Source organism: Chrysemys picta, chromosome 10 (assembly GCF_011386835.1).
Source record: "Chrysemys picta bellii isolate R12L10 chromosome 10, ASM1138683v2, whole genome shotgun sequence".
NCBI classification, from domain to species: domain Eukaryota; kingdom Metazoa; phylum Chordata; order Testudines; family Emydidae; genus Chrysemys; species Chrysemys picta.
Genome location: NC_088800.1, coordinates 79749505 through 79773806, shown reverse-complemented (window position 1 = coordinate 79773806; position 24302 = coordinate 79749505). Strand labels below are relative to the sequence as shown.

The following is a 24302-nucleotide window of genomic DNA, read 5'->3' as shown; positions in this document are numbered from 1 at the left end:
TCCTTGCCAGTGTTTATGATCTTAGTCATATTTACCAAATACTTAGATTTTTTTTCTCTCTCCAATGACTGCAAAAGATCTACACAAACAGGGGAGACTAACTATGCAGGAGAATGAAATATACAAAAAATAAGCTGAAAAGTAAGATAGTGTTCTCTAACCTTTTAGAGTATCTTAGCTCTTACCAGTAATACTAGTTTAAAAAAAATTCAGATGAGTTTTTTTTAAACTTGATAGTCTCTTTGTAAATTTTGCAATTTAGCATCTTTCAATAAAGTGGGGTTTATTATTGTACTTTTGGGGAAAAGTATAGAATGCTCATTATGCTTTTTGTATCTTTGTACTTCAGTCTTCTGATTATACTTTCACTCAAATGATTAGATTAAAATAAAATGCAGCACTGATCTGAACCCTCTGTAGTTCAGCATTCTACTATCTGAAGATTTGCATCTCTTATTTCCTTTACAAAATGGCAAGATAAATCCGATTATGTTGATGAAAGAGGTAATGTATTTTTTTTTAATAGTAAACTTTTTGGTCTCCAGAGTGTGGAGTATATTACAGTGTAGAGATTTATTGTATCTTTCTCTTTAAGATGTAGGTAAAAGAAAGTTGTGGAAATGTATTTGACAGCTGGCATTTGATTCACTTTGTACTCAAGATGACTGTTAATGTAAAGCTGAATTGATGTTTTTTCAGACGCTGAATGGTGCCTGGCTTGCATCCAGTAAATGTACCATGCTCATAAGTATGATGGGTTGAAAACTCTATGCCCCTTTGATCGATACTATCCTATTTACTATTAACCCATGGCAAATACTACCCAAAAAGCTTTTTGAAAAGAGAGCATTTTGTGAAATGAACATTTCTAATTGTTATACTGAAAGTGCAAAGTCTAAAAAGTCCAGATTTTTAAACGCGCATGAAGAGCTAAATGTACTGTACATGGCTTGTGCTACATTTTTTACTAAGTCAATAGAAGTTTTATATGCATAATCACACATGCTCCGTAGTACTTAATCCAGCTATGTAATTTATATGCTTCACAGTGATCACTATACTTTGGGTTGAAACCTCTTATGCTTGCTTCTCGGCCCAAAGATAATCATAATGAGAAAGTTTGGTAAATTTATATTTGTGTGTTTGATTAATCAGTGTATATAACAGTTTTTTAAATGGACTTGATGCTGCACTCTAACTGAAAATTGTGTCACTTCATTCTTCAATGATTAGTGTTAATAGCTTTTTTGAATACATCTTAGAAAAATATTCTTTGGAAGTCTTTGGAAACATCAGTATATGACTTTACACTCAAGTTTACAATGCAGAACTTCAGTTTTATACATGTAGTTCAAATGTGTGTCAGATTCAGGGATAATGAATACCTGATTGTTAAAAGAAATTATTTTAAGAATAATGGAGAAGCCCTGTTTAACAAGAGACTGTCTACACTATAGCAGTGTAGCTGCAGCATCAGCGTAGTGCTTCCTACATCAATGGAAGGGATTTTTCCATTGATGTAGTTAATCTACCTCCATATGAGGTGGTAGCTAGGTTGATGGAAGCATTCTTCCGTCGACCTAGCAATGTCTACAGTGGAGGTTAGGTCAACCAAACTGCGTCACACCGGGCATGACATTTTTCATGGCACTGAGCAATGTAGCTAGGTTGATCTAACTCTTTTTTTTGAGTGTAGACCAAGCCTAAGAATCTGAACTGTTTTCTTCTGACCAGGGTATGTGAATGCAGGCTTGTGTTGTGATGTTAACCTCTTATTGAAAATGTGCCAGTTTTGTTGGGTTCTTGAAGTAGCATTGACTTTGGCATTTTTAGACAATTGCTGAAATATCAGCAGTGTCCCTCTTTTCTTTAAGATGGCCACAAATAAGGTCAACCTAGCTGTTTAAGGTGGTTGTTTTTAACAGGCAATTCTCTTATCACTAATTTTCAAATTATGCACACACTCATTGTTTGTAAATGGCTTATTGAAATGACAGACTCCTCAAATACTTTAGCATCAGGTAAAGAAGAAATTGATGGGTGCAAAAATAGCAACGTGCCACAATTTTCTGGATTTGTGAAATTTTCTGAAAATCCTGTGATCTTGATTTTAAAAAACCTCTTTCCATTAGGAAGAGCACCTCCACTATGTGAAGTGATATACCGTTGCTTGGTTAACCTAGACTTAACATTCTCTACCACCAAACAGCAATGGTTCTGATCTCCTTTATATTTCAAAAAGCTTAACAAACGATTGTTATCCCCAATTTACAGATGAGTACTGAGGTACAGATATGTGAAATGGTAAAAAGGGTAATTTATGTGAGATTGCCCAGCTAAATCAGTGACAGAACTAGGAATGGAACCCAGTTCTTTTGACACCCAGTCCATTCCCTATCCCCTGGACCATGATGCCATCAAGCAGCAAAGGTATATATTTGCCCTTCTTTCATCACTTTATTCAATTCAGGTGTGAAATTTAGTACTGGCATGAAGCATTTACTGGGTAATGTGTGGGGGAGTTTTTTTCTTAAATTCAGAAGTTAAATGCAAACCAAAGCCTTTATTAATGTAACATTAAGTTTACAAATGTAAAAGCATATCAGAAAATGAAAATGATAGTTTTCTTTGCAAGATTAACGTACACATACTGTGTAGTGAAGTATACATTTAACAGTAACTAGTAATTTAAAGTGTTTTGGCAATAGGGGCAAATTAATGTTACATTGAGAAGCATATTTTTTCCATTTCTTGACTTCAATTTAAAACCTGAATGTTGTATAAACGTAACACTTTTTATTGAATAAGTATTGTTTAGATCTCTCTCTCTGTGTATATAAAAATAAAATATGGGCAACAAACATAATCTGTGTTGTTGTAATTCTCCTGTCTACTCTCTCCACCTGCTGGTAGTAACCTTCTTGCCTCATCTATTGCAGGACTTTTGGAAACAAAATAAAAATGTAAAAGGTCACTGTTATTTTCAGTTTTTAGTTTAAAAATTAAATGCCTTCTCAATTTAGAGGCCTCCCTTCAATAGCAAAGGTCCACCAGTATTTACGGAGCAAGTTTTGCTTCCCTGTAGCTGGATTGTTTGAAACTCATATAGTATTGGAAGCCACGGTAGTGATTCTCATTCTTCTTTGACTTGTCTAGCGATAGTGTTTGGATATGCTTTAGTGGGAATTAAAAATTATAAAACCACCCATCAAACTGAATTTGTAAAAACTTGCTTGGGAAAATAAGTGTTCTAAGTAGTCTGCAATTCAAAGCATTTCCTGTTCTGCATGCTTATCAAGCCTGTGAGCTCTACTTCCAAGCTGAACTAGAACAGATTTGAGAATTATTCCTAGCTGATTGGGGATGGTGTAAAAGTGAGGGAATAAAACAAAATTTCAGAGAAAATAGTACCACTTCTTTATTATTTCAAGCTATTAAGCATACAAATGGTGTATACAGAAAAAGCTTCAGACTTTTGGGAGACCAAAGGAAAGAATTACTGTTCATTTGGGGAGGTGTGAAATGATAGAAATGTTACTGGAATACGTATTTGTGAGATTGATTGATCCAAAGACTCTGTACATTTTGACAGATGAGCTTCACTGTACTAATCTGCGTACCAAGTAAAACCAAAATGACCTACTTGTTTCCTGGAACTTTTCTGCACTCGCGCTGCTGTCAATCAGCAGGTGGTGGTTAATTGTTAAATAAGACTGTTATGCTTTCAGATGCCTCAGTGGTGCTCCTTTTATGGTTGTAGCAATGGAAAGAATCATGTTGGAAGTCCCACACCTGGTCATGAGTCTGATTTTCTTTTTAGGACCATGGAGTCTAGGGCCTGGTCCACACTAACCCCCCACTTCGGACTAAGGTACGCAAATTCAGCTACGTTAATAACGTAGCTGAATTCGAAGTACCTTAGGCCGAACTTACTGCGGGTCCAGACGCGGCAGGCAGGCTCCCCCGTCGATGCCGCGTACTCCTCTCGCCGAGCTGGAGTACCGGCATCGACGGTGAGCACTTCCGGGATCGATTTATCGCGTCTAGACAAGACGCAATAAATCGATCCCAGAAGATCGATTGCCTGCCACCGAACCAGGAAGTAAGTGTAGGCCTACCCTTGATGTAGGAGGCTGGAAAAAGTGGTCCAGAGAATCAGTAGATACTTTTGGCCAGCCTGACTCATCCAGAGAACAGGAGTTGATACCTGTCAGTTTTATAGGTATTCATTAGTTCTGTATAGCAGCAGTGCAAAAAGGCAGTTCTGGTCAGATTGCACTCTTCCTCAGTTTGGCAATGTTGTAAGCAAGAGCAGAGGTGCTCTAGAGCGATCTGTCTGCAGACTTCAGAAGGTAGCCTAACTGCTATGTTCATAACCAGAAAGGATAGAAACTTAATGTTTTAAATGTAAGCTTTGACTTTGCAGAAATTGATAGCCGTCACTAGGAAAACTTCCTACTTACTTCAGGTGAACAGTTTTGACATGACATTGAGACACTCCTCTTTGTTGTCTTGGTAGAATACTATTTAATTTACCGTTTCTCACTACGTCCTTCAAATATTAATTTTTTTTTTTACATTTGCAAAGTGCTCTAAGAGATCTCACTAGTTCACATTCAAAACAGTGCATCAAATTTCTACCATTCTGCAGTAGTTTAGAATAGCTTGTGCTTTTTTTAAACACAATATTATTTCATTTTGAAGTGTTCTGTGTGTGTTCCTAATAAGGAGTGGAATAATGTTTCATACTTTTTGAATGTTGTATTCAGAAGTTAAATTATCGGTTGTCTACTGAATTTTGCCTGATTTGGCTTTTTTCATCCTTTCAGTTTTAGTGTTACATGTTCTAAATAGGTATGACCTTTGTTTTAGATGTTTGGGTTAGAAATAAGACATTTGAGGGTATGAGAACTATGAATATGACATGAACTGAAGCAGTAGGTTAGGATTGAATATCTTGGATTATTCTGTGCAAAAGAACAGTTCAAAATTGTTCTGTTGCTAGTGTAATTTTTAAAATGATAAAATATGTATAGTAAAGCTGTCATAACAAGTGCAAGTACATTCCGTAGGTTGAAAGTACAATGAGGAAACCCATCGTTCTGAGCGTCTCCATACTCTGCATTGCAGCAGTCTAGTAGCAGTCACTATCTCCAGGGATGTAGCATGAACTATATGTTGATGATGTTTTTGTAATTCTGTTTCTCTCTAATTTGAACTTTTCATTGGGACTTCCTCTGTTTTAATGGAGTATTGTGGAGGTAAATGAAATATCTAGTTAGAGGAATGTTAAAATCAAACCCAAGCAAATACTTTCCTCACACTTAATTTAATCTGACCTAGAATATTAGCATTGTATATGTTAATCATCCATGTGAAATATAATATGTTTACTTGGTCAGCCAGTTTAAAAAAATCCTTGGTTTTTCACTGAACACGTTTTCTCAGTTAACTTCTAAGAATATTAATTATAAGGTTTTTAGTTCAAATCATAGCATGGTTTGACTCTGTTAACGTTATTTCCCATGGAAAACACAGCAAAATTAATATTATGTAATCTCTGAAAATATTGCACCTTCTCTTTGGACCTAAAAGTCCCATATTTTTGCAGGGTGGAGGCAGTTTTGGTATATTTTCATTGCGCTACATTGCAATTATTTATCACCTTCCAGATGAGCATTTCATAGTAGTACTGGGATTATAATTTGTTCATTCATTGAACACTGATTTTGGATATAAGAACAATTTACTAATAGCAGTAACTCTAAATTTTCTCAATTTTATGTCTTTAAGATCTCAATCCTAATACTACATTAAAGCAGTAGTTCTCTCTTCAGATTCTCATTCATTGTACATATAGATTTGATTGAGGTCAGTTAAATGGTGGTGTCCTGTTAGTGCAGAAGTGTGATCTCAGCTGCCGAGCTGTATCCAGAAAGTCATAATATTTTAATAATTATGCACATGGAAAAGTAAGCTAATAAACTAGTTTTGCAGTGCAAATAATTATGGCATAGGTTGAAAAGTTTAGCTAGAAAGCTTTGTATATAATACTACACAAATCTATTGCTTTCATCCTGAACTGGATTGACATTTTGTTTTTTGGTTTGCAGTCAGTCCTGAAGTAAAAAATTTCTAGCATCTTTTGATAGAAGGTTTAGGCAGTGACACTTATCCTTCTCCATCTGCTTCTAAGAGGATTTTTCTAGTCTTTCCAGATTCCATTCCAGTATGTAGCCTAATAGCTTTAAGTGCCGTTTCATTGTTGGCTCAGTGAAGATAAGGACAACCTAATGCTTATGGTCCAAGGGCTTACAGTGTTTCTCTGATGCCAGGGAATTGTCATGTCCTGCAGAGCATGAGCTGAAAACAAACTTAAATATTTAACATAGCTGTGTGGTATAGGATACAGATTGGAATCATTCTGTATCCATGCTGTAAATTATGCTTGAGTTCACTAAACTCACAAGTAGGTTGTGAGCAGAATAATAAGGATAAATATTTTATGCATACAAGAGACAGTTTACTTGTGTCAATTCTGTAATGTTCATAGACAATGGAATAATCTTGATCAATCTTCTAAAATGAGAGGTGAGCGAGAATCTTTGTAACTGCAAACATGGAAAATATGATCTGCTTCTTACTCTGAACACATTTCTCTTAATCCCATTGTATCTCAGTTGGTAGATTTGGTGTAACCATTTGCTTGTTTTGTTGTTCATCCCTGGTGACTGCTAGTAGTGCTATGCTGTACAAACAGGGACTATTGATCAAATTTGAAGTCATTAACTTGGCTGCTTAAATAGATGCTGTCCTATATAATTAGTAGAACAAGAGAGTAACACTGGCTGATACAGCTTTATTCTAAATAAAAGCCTTCTTTTCATAAAGTCTTAATTTGGGCTATTCAGATGTTTTTCTTGTTTTGTATATTTAGCTTGCACAAAAACTAGGCTTTTTTAAAATTATTAAAATAAACAAAATATATTTAAAATAAAGCGAGGATAATAGTTTTGTGACTATGTGAAGAATGGCATTGATATGATGTGAGACTGCAAAGCCTTTGATGCTAATTGTAAAATCATGCTTGGAGGAAATGGTCACCAGGGTGTTCTGTGAGGTAAATGACTAGTTAATCTCATGCTGCCAGACAATTTCTTGGGTAGACAAATGAAAATATTTGGGGAAGAATGGCTTATCACTCTCTGGCTCCAACTGCTTAGAGTATTCTGTCCAAAATGTTTCAGCTTGCCTCCTCTGTCCATAGTACCTTGTTTACAGACAATTTACCAATATCTGTTACAAATGAGTGCTAGGTATGCGTTCGTGTCGTGTGAACAGCATTAGAACAGAATAGTGGTAATCTCATTAATATGTGTACAGTATGTGCCTGCAGACAGTCTAGTGTTCCTGAGTCACATTGTTGCTAGTCTCTGGAGAGTCTGCAAATTCAGCAGTAGGATGCATGCTTATTGACCCACATTTCCTCAGGCACAGAAATAGTCACGTGTGTCTTCCACACCAGGAAATGCATCTCATTTACTGTTTGGAAACCAGACAAGCATTGATGTACAGTAACTTGGTTCATCAAGCATTTATATAACCTAAACCAAAGTGCTTTCAGGGATTTACCCTTTGTATGACTGATATGTGATTAGATAGACCAGGGGTTCTCAAACTTCATTGCACTGTGACCCCCTTCTGACAATAAAAATTACTACAGGACCCCAGGGGAGGGCATCGAAGCCTGAGCCTGCCCAAGCCCCGTCACCCTGGGTGGAGGGGGCAAAGCCAAAGCCCAAAGGCTTCAGCCCCAGGCAGGGGGCCTCTAACCTTAGTCCTGATGCCCAGGGCTGAAGCCCTTCAACTCGGGCTTGAGCTTTGGCCCTGGGCCCCAGCAAGTCTAAGTCAGCAACACATGAATCACTGAGATAGACTATAGAGAGTATATGTGTACGCTTCCTTTAATTTTTGTCTAACAAGAAAACACAAATCTGTATGTGCACACTACTCCAATATTATTCTTACAATAGCCAAGTAAAAAATTGCTTACTTCTAAACCAAAAGTGTTTTAATTGTTTACCAGATATTAGAAACTTTGATATTAATCCAGTGAAAACGGCATTATATAGGGGTATTTCCTACAACAGGTTAGCTGCTGTTATTTAATAGAGAATAGTGATTTTAATATTAGGATTAATAGACTCTGCAAAAGGATCAGGAATTGGGGGATGAATGAGAAATTTGATTTAAAATAAATACTATAGACAACTTGTTCCATACTTTCTATGCATTTTCAGCTCTAAGTGAGAAGGCTTTAGTGGCGATCTTTAGAAAACTATAGATGTCCAAATAGTAATGGGAATAAGAGTTTTAAGCTCTTTGTGCTGAACTACAGTACTTTGGACCGATAAATGGAGAGGATGTATAATAGTTTGTGTATAAATCTCAGAATTTGACAGTGGAAATTTTCTAATGATTCAATTAAGAGTAATATTTTAATCGATAGACTTCTTATATTAAAAATCAAAGCTGGTGCTAAGAATCTCATGTTTGTCTCATTGCAGAAAATTTCTGTTCCTTACCTCCCCAGACTTGAGAAATAAATTGCGCCCTTATGCTAGAACTTCCAAATTTGAGTTCCTAAAATCAAACACCTAACTCCATATTTAGGTGCTTAGGTAATAAGTCTGATTTACCAAAAACAAAACAAAACCAAAAAAAACTTGGTGCCTGTAGTTTCTGTTGAAATAGGTGGGAGTTACAAGTGCCCAATGCATTTCTGAAAATCAGAGCAATTACTTAAAAATAGATTTTGTTGTGCAACTTTAGATACTTAAGTCTGGGAAATATAGGCCTTAGTCTTCAGATTTGGCTGTGCCTTTTTATAATCTTCTGGGAATGGCTTAAGAAAATTATGCCTTGTTTTCTATATCTGATAGAAATAATGTGGCTATAAAGGAGTATTAATAAAAACCAAAATTGATTAATAGATGTTTGACCGCTAATCTGATACTTTAGGTGTTCTGTCTCGTGCCAGTGTATAGAATCGGCAGAGTTTTAGTGTTTAGATCCTTCTGTCTAGCTGCAGTGGCAATGTGACTATAGAGCAGTATCACACTTCCTGGATCCAGTATTAAATGGGGTTTGACTCTGTCTATTGCACAAATGGCTAAACTATGTGCAGCCACAGTTGGAAGGATCTTGGAGGGAACAGTGATATTGGATTTCAAGCACAACTTCATTTGTGATGTAGACGTGGGTAATGAATGAAAATGACTTTCTCCATTTTTAGTACATATTTTCCTACAGGAAGGAATCCAAATGGTGTTTAGAATGACTTTTGGGTGTTTATGCTGCAATAACTTCATGTGGCAGGCTCACTTTGCTTGGCTGAGTGTTTTCGAATGGGCTACATAGAAGGGAAGGCAGTATATCTGTGCTAAAAAGCTGATCTTTCAGTATCAGCAGGGGTTGAAACTATTCATCAGGATCTCACGTATAGTAACTAGCTGTGCATCAAAAAGTAGGTAATCAATCTAAAATCTTTAGAATTATAGATAAATCTTTTTAACTAATCTAGCTGATAGGCAAATCTTGTATATGAAGGTCTTAAATGTGAATGTCATTAATACCTTGATACGGTCCTAGGTAAAATCTAAGACCTTATTACTAATCTGGGGGAATTCTTTCTAATGACATATGACATAACTGCCAACTCAAAATAAATATAACAGGAATTCAAGGCAGGTCACTCATATAGTTGTGAAATGAAGTTATACTCATGGGAAATAACTAAACTGTATCCAGAATGTATATTTTCTCCATATTGAAAATAACAGTACCCCGTCTAGCTGTTAGTGTCTAAGCAGTATCAGTGCCTTGATGCCTGGCGGGGGAAGGGAAATGCTTTTGAAGAACTAGCCAGCACCATGACATTAGTCTCAGCGTTCCATGGTGGTATGCAGCTTTAGGTTCCTTTTGGATTCTTCAGTGACACTGGATTACCAGTTAGCATCAGCAGCCAAAAATAACTTCTTCCATCTACTACTGGCCAAGAGGCCATGCCCCATCCTTTGGATGTGTGGTCATCCACACATTTGTTACCCTTGGCTTGACTATGGCAACACACTCTACCAAGGAATAAAAATAACATTGATGAAAAAATTCCAGCTGGTTCAACTAATGGCTGTCCACCTGCTAAGTAGCCCAGATCAATATGAACACATCACCCTCATCATTTGGACGCTCTTAGCTCCCCATTGAATACTGGCTTTAATGTCCTGATCTTGATATTTATAGCCTTCAATGGGCTGGGGCTTGGTTACCTCAAAAATTGTCCCCCTTGTTGTCCTTCTTACCCAGACAGCTGTATCCATCAGGAACAATGGAACTGTTAATAACCAGGCTGAAATTTGTGGAAGCAGGGAACAGAGTTGCCTTGGCAGTGGGGCCCATAGCTTTGGAATTCTCTCTATCACAAGGATTGACACAAGTAGTCTTACTACATTTTAGATGGAAAAGTAAAAGCCATCTTTTTGCCATAGCTTTCTTAGTAAAATATAAATGTGAAAGCCAGCTATATACTCTAGGAAATGGGGGGAAATCCCACACCACCGGTTGCTTAAGGTACTCAATATCAAAATGGAGGCTGCAGTATTAATACCTATACACAATAGTAAGTAAAAGCAAAATAAATCCTATACATTTAAAAAAAGGAGAACATGGACTGTGGACTTCTTGAAAAGTACTTCAGTATGTATTTATTTAGAGGCCGCTCCAGTAGTAATGTCAGATTAATTTAAGAGACTTTATTTTATAATTTTACTTTAAAGAATAACCCTTAGTTCCAATAATTAGTTGATGTCAGATTAACTGCTGGAGATGTAAACTACTGGCTTACTGGTTCATGTTTAGACATATTCAAAATCTGGCCTTAAAATTTTTGTGTCTGATATTTTACAGAGTGAAGTTTCCTTGTTCCCTAAATTGATGTTTGGTATTGGAAATCCTTCATTTGAATGGATTTAGTGATTTAAAAGAATTTAGGGAAAGGGGGTGCTAGGATACTGTGGTTATGATGGTTATAGAAGTACCTTGGCTAGTATTAGTTGCCATCAAAAGAATTGCTTGTAATTGAAAGTTGGAATATCCCTGTTGGTTCCAGGTCATTAATTGAATCTACAAGTGTGTTGGTTTCAGTCTATTTAAATAGCAGCTATCCTGTGGACTTTCACTTGCTGTTGGGTCAATTTACTCCTCTCTTACTCTATAGTTGTACCTTTTAGCAGAATTAAGTTTACTCTTTGCTTCTCCCAGTTAAATGTTGTTCTTATAAAAGCTTTTTTCTTTCTGGTGGCTCTTAAGTCCATCATCTGAAGTAATGTATAGTTTCAGCAGAAGCCAATTGCTAGCTGCCTTTACACAGTGCATTACATAGCAGCTTTTGTTAGGTCTGCTCAGCTGAGTGCCAAGCTTTGACTGAAGGCATGCCTGTATTTTTACTTTAAGACAATGTTCCATGCAAGTTGTTTAACTAAAATCTTTCATAGTGATACATTCAAACTCTCATGGGATGAACTAGCAGTTTGCATAGTTTACAGCTTACACATGGTTTAACTGCATACATTTTTGAAATAACATTGTTTGTTTTTAAGCTCTTGCAAACATTCCTGTTGAGCATTTGATGAAAACCAGACACTTATCTGTACCAAAAAAATGTATTGTCCATAAAAATTCCAGATAGGCTTATTTTCATTTAAATACTTTTGCTCTTGTATCTTATGTTGAATCAATACCCTGATTTTTGTTGTTGTCTTATTCCATTTATTTGAAAAATAAAATTTAACTTCACATAATTGATTTGTAATATATATGGAATTCTGAATCATGGCCTTGTCGCTTTTGGTATGATCTTTAAGTAAATTAAATAGCATCTAAAATTGGAAGTAGTCTTCGGCGATTAATATAGTCTATGTGAAGGGCTATAAATCCCAAGCATTGTTTGGCTGAAATGCAAAATGCTTTTTTATGAAGATTTCAGGATTGAAATGGCAAAAAAATGCTTGCCATTTGGATGGATGTTTTAGAGCTTTGACCATTTGGGAATAATATAATGTCACTGTTGGCCTGTTGCCTTATTGTATTTAAATAAACTTTCTCAACAGCTTCAATGCAGAGGCTTCCGCTTTCCACTGCAGGACACTTGAAGCCTATGACCAGTCAGGTTTTTGCTATCTTTTTACTGATGAGATAAATTATTTGGCGCTTAACTGTGTGTGTGGGGGAAACAGGGTCAAAGATAATACTTGGTTAATAAGTATAATGGCTAACCATGTTTTGCCCTTGCCAGAGTTATATAAGCTGGCATGTGGTTCTCTTTCTGTCACCATTTCAAATGTTTTGCTCTGTGGACAATTCTCTCTCTCTCTCCCCCCTCCCTCCCCCCGCCCCAAATTTTGTCTTTTTAATCAGTTTGGCTGATCCTCCCTCCTCTTAGCTGTAAGTGTAGTAAAAGCATCCTAAAGTATATAGCATGGTGTATTGTTGGAGCCACTCAGCATGTATGTGTTTTGTGGGTAGTTTATCTCCTACTGAGGCAGTATGGGATATAGCCGTCCAAGTTTTCCCAGTATACGAAGGGACAAAGAAAGATGTTTCTTTGTAAGGACTCTCAAACTTGGTTGACACATGGATATTTGTTTAAAAAAAAAAAAAGGCAGCTGTGTGAAAATGACTCTACCCTTGTCATTTGTGTTTCACAGATTGGTCACAAAAACATAATTATACTAGTAGAGTGGCTGGCTGAGCCCTTCGTTTTCAAAAGGGAGAACAGAGCGCATCTGGTAAAAGAGCAAGATCCAAACTGGTGCATTTTATAACTAATATGTAGGTTTTCAGAAGACCATTACATATTTGAATTAGCACCCAAATGATCTGCTCTACACACGTTTTATAAAAATATATATTTTTAAAGAAAATCCATTTGAGACATTTGAAGAGCTTTCAAACTTGTGAAAGAGGAGGTTGAATATTATCCTAAATTCATTGAACCAGTAAATAGCTATCTAAATTATCTGAGTATTTTGTAAACACTTTCCTGCTAAGTATATACAAAGCAATTCCAAAGTAATTTTGGAAGAAAGCTTTTTGGATATTCACTTGGGGTTCTTTTCCTATTTCTCATGTCCTTAGAAAGTCCATTTATGTCCTGCATGAATTTCACTGTACAGTTTTGTTTGTAATCATTCAGAAGTGGATGAGTAGTTTAAGGCTAGAGTTTGTATTTGTGGAATGTTTGATTTCCTGGAAAATTACGGGGGGGAGTCCAGGCTCCCATCTATATATTTACTAATTAAGAATTTTTTTTGCCTAAATATTCTTGTGGGTTTGATGTGTTAGGAAATGAATGCTGTCTGCAGTTGGTAACCCTTTTGTTTAGGTGGTTCTGTACTCTGCCAAAAATCTTAAAAAATGTGAATGAATACGGATAGCATTAACAGATGGGTAATTAAAGCACATTCATATAACATACCTAACTGACTATTTGCATTATTTTTAAAAGAAACCAAATAGTCCTACCTTCCTAATATTAAAAGTTAGTACAAATTGATAAATGGCCTTTGCATCATTGTTAGCGTTGTTCCTTCCTGTTCCATACACGTACAGGATCCCAATGTCATTTCAAGATGTAGCTTCAGTCTTTTCATAAATAGGAAAGAATTATGTTTAAAGGGTGAACCTAAAGACAATTTTAATAGCTAAAATCGGTACCCGTATTGTGTTCAGATCTCAAATTTTACATTGAATTAACCATTCACTGTCGCACCTCTGGTATTTGTAAAAATCAAATGCATATTGGTGAAGTTATGATTAAAGATGCTGTTGTCAGATGCTTACTTTTTGGAGTATTATATATTTTTTTTGCGGTTCAGCAAAGGCTGGGAGTAGAGTATAATGTTAAGATATGGGGCAAGAGTCAGAACTCCTGAGTTTGATTACCAGCTCTACCTCAGACTTGCTGTGTGCGCTTGGTATTTTCATGCTTTAATAATTTTTTTTTAGTACTTGGATAACTGAAACAGCTAATTTTAGAACTTCATCATGGGTTTATTTCTCAAAGATTTTGATGTTATTTGAAGCACACATGCAGCACATAATTTTCAACACTTGACCTTCCAACAAATTTTTAATTTTATGATAATGGTGTGGAGCTCTGCACATCAATATCTGTTTCAGAGTGTGATCAGATATGTGCGAAACATTCAGATAAACATTGCTAGTCAGAGAATTTCTCTTTTAAAAAAAAAATATTGAATGGAAATGAATATAATGTTATGGTTTAAGAAATAAAACTCACAAAAAATCCAAAATTGTGGTTACCACAGCAACTGTAACTTGGATGCATTGCTTCTACATTAGGGCATAAAATTAACAGCATAAACAGAAATATGCTGCATATATGAAAGGGAATATTTTTACAGCTCTTATTTGAATTGTAGCTTTGAATTTCCTGATTTTTTTGTTTAAATTCTCATCTATAAAGTTGCGTTTAGGATTTTTGCACTTTATTTTCTGAACTTTATTCCCTGTATATACATCACTTTAAAAAACAACAACAACTAAAAAAGTATTCTAACCAGTCTCTCAGTTGTTCACTTCTCAAAATACATATTGTATCCAGACTGTGACGGAATACAATGGGGGTAATGAGAGCATAATGTATTCTCAGATCGTTGAAAGATAATTTGTGGGCATTTCATAAAGAATTCACTCAATCAGATTTGTTGGAAACATTTGTTAGAAAAGAGGGAAGAAAAATTTGACTTTTGTTTTCACTTTGGTTGTGGTTCTTGTGGCTGCGTTACTTAGGAGAAGATTGAGAATAGTATACCATGCAGTGGGAATATGTGGCTCTATTCCCCTGAAATGTCAATGGAGGCAGTGTAGTCCAATGAATATGGCACTGAACTGGGAATTGGGAGATCTGGGGACAGTTCCCTGCTCTGCCATTTACCCATCTGTAAAATCGGAATACTGATAAGACTGAAAAGTGCTTTGAGATCTGTGGCTAAAAATTGCTATTAAAGATCTAAATTGTCTTAATTTGTTTTGTGAGGCTGGGAGACGGTTAAGGGGGGGAAATATAGATAAGAAGGTGATTGAATAAGAGGAGTAGGTAGTGGGTAGGAATTGAACATAGAGGCTAAACAAGTACGGTGAAAAGGAACCAAGGGAAACTCCTACTTTCAAAAACTGATCTGCTTCCAGGAGGGGGAGTTGTGGCTGCCCTCACAAGGCATTTCTGACTTCTTGAATTTCTGTTACAGAATAAGTAATGGTGCAGTGGGAGTGGGAGGGTTCTTGGCGCAGAGGTGGAGGGGAGGACATAGGGTGACAGTGGCTATGTTGTGTTGGGGGCACAGGAGGATCCTTGGTTAAGTGATACACTAGCTAGAATTTTAGGGGCATTTAAAGAAATATTTAGGTTAGTAGATAAGGGTTGGATCGGGCACTAATTATGGGTGGGTAGAGGAGGAGACAGATGGAGAAGTTAATATTTAAAAAAATTTCCATACCTGCTAATATCTCCTGACAAAATTAAATTTGCATATGTTCGAATAAATAAAATTGATTTAATTCAATACCAATTAATCTTCCTTGCTCCCACATAATTAATTCTAGAACTCTTTCACATGCCCCCCAATTTATTCTCTTCCCCATTTCTGTAATTCACCACATATGCACAAAGGCCCAATTCTGTTCCCTTGCACACGTTAGTCCTTCTATAAATTCCTTCTATAAATCCCTGCAATCAGCCTCGCCCCACCATTTAGCCCTATATTTTTCCTTAGTAAAGGTTAAAATATTTCCGAAAGTTTGGAAAGCTAGCCAACCCTTCCACGTACACAGGATGTACAGATGCAGATTTTAATCATGTTTATTGCTGGTCACTGCCGTAGTGTTTTGTTTTTTTTAATATCAGGAATTTGAGAGACAATATGGTTCCCTTTGTGGTAATGTCAGGTTGAAATTAACATAAATGGAGAGAACTCTCCTATTTGCAAGTTCTTTTTATGCTTATGTAGGACCAACCTGTTAGTATTCTTTTCCAACTAGTTTTTAATGCACTTTTAATTGCTAGCTATTGCTTAATAAAACACTCGCTTCTGGTGTGTGTTTTGAATACCTCTTCAGAGGTGCCTACTGTTTGTAGATGGCTATGTAGTGAGTTTCAACCCAGAAAAAAAAAAACATACTTTGAACCCTACTGCAGCCCACATAAAAGGGCTGCATAAAAAGACCTACGTATCTTAAATCTAGTAACTCTCCCTTTGGCAGTTAATTAAGAGAAAACTTCATAAGAATGTAAAGGATAATGTATTGATTCAGTCCTGTAGCGCGGTTGAGTTCTAGTTTTAGTTAAGGTGACGTGAAATGGCAGGATATAGTTTGTATTTCCACCGAAGCCTGTTCTTTGCTGACTAGCAAACTGTGTCGGCATTATAATACTATTCTCTATCATTAATGCAGGTCAGTTATGTGGTGATTGCAAAATATTCTGATGAGTTATTGCATGGACATCTGTACATGTTTTCAGTTTGCCTCTGTTCTCTGAGTTTTAAATATCAGAGACCCAAGTATTTGATTTTTGAAAAGTTAAATACACACAACCCTCTGAAATCTTTCAGAATCTGAAGTGCAAAGTTGACTCTGAATTAAAAAAAAAAATGCAGATTTTCACTTAAAATTATGATCAAAATAAAAAAACAAAAATAAAGGAAGAGGAGAATAGAATGGATGCCTTGGGTTTTGTGGTAACAATTTAACTTCAAATTGCAAATATAATGGTGTATTTTGGTACAGTGATGTGGTTAGTCTTAGAAACTCTGTTTTTATACACGTGGTGCCTTCAGCAATATTCATTTTCTATTAAACTATTTCTCCTTCCATACCCCATCAAACATAAATGATTGCCAACCTGGAAAAAAACACACGTAGATTTCTTCATGTGTTGCCTAGTGGTGGGAAATCAAAACACGTTTGTCTGCCGTGAAGTCTCTCTCAAGGGCATGCACACAGAATAGGAACAGCAAGAAGAATCATTCTCAGAGGCAGTATAGGGAGGGTTGCTGGTGATATTCAGAATATTTTCCACAGAAAATACACTGAACCATTTGGATGAGAAGGGATTTCATTTAACAGATTCATCTAAGGTTTTTAATCTTGTGCCACTGTACTGTGGGATTTAATGCCGCATGTGTTGGGCTGCTGCTGTCTAATTTTTAACACTTAAAATACTTTGACCTTTTATGCTGCCCTCTCAGAAAACTTGTTCTTTTCCCTTCTGCATTTTAGCTTTGAATAACAGAACACACTGCTGTTTGTAGTTATTTTTAAACTGCCTTTTTTAGGGGTAGAAAAACAGCAATTTGGAAAATAGCCCTTAAGACAGAACTTATAAATAGTATAGCATTCGGTTGCACTGTTGCATAGTAGTGCCAAAAAAATTCTCCTTCATAAATAGGTCGCCACTGATTCCTTTGTTTGCAAGTTGCATACCATGTGAACTCTGGAGGCACTAGTGGAGGTATTACTATTATTATTATAATTTCTGTGTCTTGGGCCAGTCTACATTAGGCGTTTTGCTGATATAGCTGTACTGGCAAAGTGCTCCTAGTGTGGATGGAGCATGTACCGGCAAAAGCACAGTTTTGCCAGTATAACTGTGTACACTAGGGGCTTTTGTTGATGCAGTTATGTTGGTCAGAGCTCATACCTTGTCTGACCCCTGACTAGGGTGACCAGATGTCCCGATTTTATTGGGACAGTCCCAATTTTGGGGTCTTTTTCTTATATAGGCCCCTACTCCCCCTCCCCCCATTCCGATTTTTCACGTTTTCTGTCTGGTCGCTCTGCCCTTGACCAACATAGCTATGCCAGCAAAAGCTTATAGTGTAGACCTGATCTCAGATACACTGAGGGCTTGTCTACACATAGTGCTGCTGTAGCACTTAGTGAAGATGTTACCTATGCCAATGGGAGAGTTTCTCCCATTGGTGTAGGTATTCCGCTTCCCCAAAAGGGGGTAGCTGTGTTGACGGGAAAAGCCCTCCCATCAACATATACCAACTGAAATTCTGACATAGACAGTGCTAACTCTGTCGCTCAGGGTAGTAGGTTTTCCACGCTCCCTAAACCAAGTAGTTATACCATACGTTTGTAATGTAGACCACATCTAAATGTAAACTACATTGCAGCCGGATGTCCTTGTGTGGTATGCAGTAACATTCATTACAATATATCAGTTATTTTGCATCTAGGACTTCCTGTTTCCCACTTTTACTCTCTTCCCATAAGGAAACTTTCAAAGTAGACCTTTATAAATAAGAATTAAAAAAAAACTTGAGCCCTAAAATCTTTAATGCTTTTAATAGAAATGACCTGTTAAAGTTCCTATTCTGTGTTAACTAACTTTACCTATGATTAGGGAGGGAAAGTCAAGACTGGTGTCAGATGTGTAAATATTTTCAAGTCAAAATCTTTTCTGCACCCTTATGTCCACCAATCTGGATTAATGCCTCTGACTGAGAATGCGGAGAGTTAAACACCTCTTGGAATGCAGTAATTGAAAGTGCATTTATACAAACAAAGATAATCAACTATAATACCTGATGAAAGCACAAAGGTGACCAAAACATAGCTCTGCAGACATCTTACAATGAGACCGCCCCTCTGTCTGTACAGGAAGAGCTGATCATTCTCAGAGGACTTGTCTTCACTGCAAAGTTAACTCAAGTAATTTAAGTGTTGCTCCTAATTAGAATCCCATCCACACACAAAAAGCCCTGACTTGAATGCAGTGCTCCTTTTAACTCAAATTGGCTGGCCTGGGAAGGGGTATAAATTAAAACTCAAGTGAACACAACTTGTCAATTTCTAACACAACCACTCTGTAGTCTAGATCAGGGGTCTCAAACACGCGGCCCGTGGGGCTCTTGCATGTGGCCCACCAAGCTCCCCATGCCCCCTCCCCGCCCCTCTGCCTACCCCTGGGATTGCCCCCTGTGGCGCTGTGAGCCCCGCACCACTCTCTGAAGCAGCTGGCAGCACGCCCCTTCAGGCTGGGGGGAGGGGGAAGGAGGCAGAGGGCTCCTGCATTGCCTCCTTCCAGGCACCGCCCCCTGCAGCTCCCATTGGCTGGGAACAGGGAACCGCAGCCAATGGGAGCTTTGTGGGAGGTACCTGGAGGAGCAGCAAGAGCAATGCATGGAACCCTGAACCCCTCCCACTCCCCCAGGGGCTGCAGGCACAGGGTTCCACCTGCTTCCTGGAACGGAGCAGCGCGGGGCCAGGGGCCACGGCAGGCAGGCAGGGAGCCTGCCCTGGCCCCAGTGCGCGCTGCTGCCACCCCAGAGCCACTCTAGATAAGCAGCGCTGGGTTAGAGCTCGCACCCTGAACCCCTCCTGCACCTCAACCCCTTGCCTTGAGCCCCTGCCACATCCCACACCCCTCCTGCACCCCAACCCCCTGCCCTGAGCCCCCTGCTGCACCTTGCACACCTCTTGCACCTCAACTCCCTGCCTTGAGCCCCTGCCGCCGCACCCTGCACCCTTTCTGCACCCCCTGGGGGCAGTGGTGAGGTGGGGACTTCGGGGAAGGGGTTGGAATGGGGTGGGACGGGGCCTAATGGAAGGGATGGAGTGGGGACAGGGCCAGAGGCAGCGAGGGAGGGTGTCAGTGATGCGGCCCTCGGGTCAATGCACTAGTCCTCATGTGGCCCTCGTGGTCATTTGAGTTTGAGACCCCTGGACTAGATGCTCTGGTGTGCATCTAGTCCTGCAGTATCTTCCCACAATTCCTTCCACGTGCCCAGAAAGGACCGACAAGTTCTCCTACAATTCAGTGGCAAAGAGTTCAGAATATCTCTGCCTACTGCAATGCTAAGAACTGTGGTATGTGCCCCCAGATAACTTAGAGCCACGCAAGAGATTATAAGTGGGTCTTCTGATTTTTCAGTATAAACTGACATATCGATAAAACACCCCCGGTATGTTAACGTATTGCGCACTATTTGGCTTATGTAGACCCTTCTGGGGCACGCTACAGGTTCCATAGTGTGCTTTAACATAATGCTGTTTGAAATAGCACTAGGTTAAAACGCATGAAGGAACATTACAGTGAGATTACTCATTACAATATATACAAAAGACAGGCCTAAAAACCCTATTTTTTGGCATCTACATAAAACTCAAATTGCAAGAAATAAGCCCCCAAAGAATAGAAGCCCTAAGTATAACACCAGTGTGGACACAGAAGCTCGAGTATTATTTCTCACTGGGGCCACTCCCACTTGAGCTCAACCAATTAAAGAGTAGTAACTTGAATAGATAACTTGAGTTAACTCTGCAGTAAAGACATACCCAGGATGAGCACTGATGCTGAGGAAAAGACATTTTCCATACCTTCTGCCAAATATGGTTCCACAGAAGTGCTTTACAAATCTGGCTCATGTGATCTTTGAATCCACTACTAGAATTGGCAGGTAGTTCCACAAAACATTAATAAAATATTACAGTCTAGATGTAAAGGTTACTTTTGGGATGGAATGCAGCAGTCATTTAAAAATGCTCCTCAATTCTATGCAACAGTTCAGGACAGAAAGTGAAGAAAACTATATCCTGTTGAAACAAGTTTCAGAGTGGTAGCTGTGTTACTCTGTATCAGCAAAAAGAACAAGGAGTACTTGTGGCACCTTAGAGACTAACAATATTCAAGCCTAACTTAATGGTGTCCAGTTTTCAAATTAATTCCAATTCTGAAGTTTCTCATTGGAGTCCGTTTTTTGAAGTTTTTTTGTTTGAGAATTGCGACTTTTAGGTCCGTAACTGAGTGACCAGGGAAGTTGAAGTGTTCTCCAACTGGTTTTTGAATGTTATAATTCTTGACGTCTGATTTGTGTCCATTTATTCTTTTGCATAGAGCAGGGGTCGGCAACCTTGGGGTTAGCACTGGTTTGTTTACCTGCTGGTTTGTTACCTGCCGCGTCCGCAGGTTCGGCCGATTGCGGCTCCCACTGGCTGTGGTTCGCCGCTCCAGGCCAATGGGGGTGGTGGGAAGCGGCGGCCAGCACATCCCTCGGCCCGCGCCACTTCCCGCAGCCAACCTCTAAGATTCAACTGCATCTGCTCCAGTCCCTCAGACAGAGACAAACACCTACAAGATCTCTATCAAGTATTCTTAAAACTACAATACCCACCTGCTGAAGTGAAGAAACAGATTGATGGAGCCAGAAAAATACCCAGAAGTCACCTACTCCAGGACAGGCCCAACAAAGAAAGTAACAGACAGCCTCTAGCTGTCACCTCAGCCCCCAACTAAAACCTCTCTAGCGCATCATCCAGGATTTACAGCCTATCCTGAAGGACGATCCCTCACTCTCTCAGATTTTGTGAGACAGGCAGTCCTCGTTTACAGACAGCCCCCCAATCTGAAGCAAATACTCACCAGCAACCACACACCACACAACAAAAACACTGACCCAGGAACCTATCCTTGCAACAAAGCCCGTTGCCAACTCTGTCCACATATCTATTCAAGGGACACCATCATAGGACCTAATTACATCAGCCACACGATCAGAGGCTCGTTCACCTGCACATCTATCAATGTGATATATGCCATCATGTGCCAGCAATGCCCCTCTGCCATGTACATTGGCCAAACCGGACAGTCTCTACGCAAAAGAATAAATGGACACAAATCAGACGTCAAGAATTATAACATTCAAAAACCATTCGGAGAACACTTCAACCTCCCTGGTCACTCAATTACAGACCTAAAAGTCGCAATTCTCCAACAAAAGAACTTCAAAAACAGACTCCAACGAGAAACTGCAGAATTGGAATTAATTTGCAAACTGGACACCATTAAATTAGGCTTGAATAAAGACTGGGAGTGGATGGGTCATTACACAAAGTAAAAACTATTTCCCCATGCTAATTTTTCCCCTATTGTTACTCACGCCTTCTTGTCAACTGTTGGAAATGGGCCATCCTGATTATCACTACAAACGTTTTTTTTTCTCCTGCTGATAATAGCCCACCTTAATTGAGTAGTCTTGTTATAGTTGTTATGGCAACACCCATTTTTCATGTTCTCCGTGTGTGTATATATATATCTTCTTGCTGTATTTTCCACTGCATGCATCCGATGAAGTGGGTTTTAGCCCACGAAAGCTTATGCTCAAATAAATTTGTTAGTCTGTAACGTGCCACAGCTACTCCTCATTCTTTTTGTTGAAACAAGATGAGGGGAAGCTATTTGGAAGGCATAATGTAAATGACCAGCATGCCAGGGTGAACACCCCCAATATTTTTGCAGCAAATGCAGTGAGATATTTGTTTACAAGTGGTATATAGTGCTCTGGCAGTACAATGGCTAGTCTACCATCGTGCACCCTGCCAGAAGAGTTTTACTGGTGGTAGTGCACTTTAAGAAAAAGTCTGGCATAAACACAGCCTGGAGGAGGAAAGCCTTCTCCTCAATCACCAGTACCACTTCCTGTTGCAGTCCCCTATCAAGTGCCTTTGTTCCCTGTTTGTTTACTTGGTTTTAGAAATCTGAGGGGTTTTTTTAAGTGAACCATTGATAGGGCAGTTAAAAGCATTTTTGCATCAGTGACTTTAGTGCGCAAATAGTGGAATGAAGCCAGGGGCACAGCTCAGGGATGCTGGCTGCTGAGACTGCTTCATAAAGGTGTTTTTGGAGAACTGACGGTTTTGGGGCAGGATTTTTGTGTTACTAGAGTGAATAATAGCTTTATCTAAAATTGAGGGTTTTACAGACTGCAGTACTAAAATTGGCAGTAATACTCTACTACAGTAGACCAAAAGCCAGTGACAAAGATAAAACATTAAACAGGGAATCTAATTTTCCAGTAGTCAGGAACTGCAGTGGCTTTTATTCAGAAGCTCTGGAGAAGGTAGCTGTAAGAAAACACCACAAAACTTGGGTCAGTCTGAAAATATTAATTTAACAATGAGATTGAGTATAGGGCTTTAACTTCTCCAATAAGCTTTCTTATTGATGGTGAGAAGTGGGGTGAGAGGCTGAACAATTCCATACTTTAAAGGGATTTTTTTAAATTAGAAATTTCAACTAACAGTCCAACATTTCTGACTCTAATTTTTCCCATATTCACTTTTTTCTGTTTGTTTCCTCCTTTTTTCTCAAATCAACCCCAGCAGTAGAAGAAAATTTAAATTTTGCTCTGTAAGTGCTCATGTAGTAACTGACTCGGATTCTGTAATCCTATTTTATTTCAAATTGTGTCATCAGTATTCTTTCGAGTACAATACTTCACAGACCTGCAGATTTTTCATTTTTTGGTCAGTGGGGGGAAAAAAGTTATGGAAGAAGATTCCTGTGATCTAGCACCCAATTTAAAGAGACACTGTTATGATAATTGTATTTAAAAAAAATTCTTTACCTGTTGCTACAAAGGATGTAAAAATGAATGGTTTATTTTTGCAGTTCATTCAGGTTGAATAGCAAGCTAGTCTGGACAGTTTCATTTGGTTATACATTTATGAATTTAATGCAGTGTTGTTTTCGATCACATTTGCTCTTTGACAGCCTCTTACTCCACTTCCTAGCTGAAGGCAGATGCTGGTGGCATTGCTCCCAGCGCAGAGCTGCTCCCAGGAAGCTGAAAGGGTCTCAGCAGAGGTGTGCCAAGGTTTTTTTCCCCACACTCTTGTTACAACTACCTCCCAAGTCTAGCTTAGCCAAGGTGAAGGTGCCTGTGTCTGACCCCACATTCCTAGGGCTGATTTTATGTAGAATGGGAACTCGTTAGCTGCAGGGTGGGAAAGAGATGAGGAGAGATGTTGATAGGCAGAGTGATGGCATAAGCATTATACAAGCATCCTGCTACTTGTGTCCAGAAGTCTCATCCTGATATAGAGGGGACCTTCTCAACAAGTGGTTAGTGATACATAAATTGAACACTGGTATAGCTAGCCTACTTTCTCTCTCACACACACCTTAAGTAACACTTAAATATCTTGAAGATATTAAAGTTAATATTTGACAGTCAGTGGTTATGCTTCCTAGCCTGATATAGAAGTTTAATGAATATTGGACAAATCCTTTGAATTTAGACTGGATACTGAAAAGGTCCTATTGAACTGTAGAATTAAGATTGGAGTCTTGAACAGAAGAGGACCTTACAGAAGTGGAGATAGTCAGACCAAAGTCTTTCCTTCCCTTACTTCCTTCATTTCTGCGTACTCTGCTA

The 24302-nt window shown here is 38.5% G+C and overlaps 1 protein-coding gene across 4 annotated transcripts in view; it reads left to right on the top strand.

Annotated features, from left to right (window-relative positions):
• SMURF1 (SMAD specific E3 ubiquitin protein ligase 1) overlaps window positions 1–24302 on the top strand; it is a 62354-nt gene that overhangs the window by 11096 nt on the left and 26956 nt on the right. The window contains exon 1 of one of the 4 annotated variants that reach the window (XM_065560152.1): window positions 2286–2430. The exons of the other annotated variants lie outside the window; for them this stretch is intronic. Coding sequence (XP_065416224.1) covers window positions 2409–2430 — 22 coding nt within the window. The 5' untranslated portion in view covers window positions 2286–2408. Of the gene's footprint in view, window positions 1–2285; window positions 2431–24302 lie in introns of those variants that run through there. 4 annotated transcript variants of the gene reach the window in all.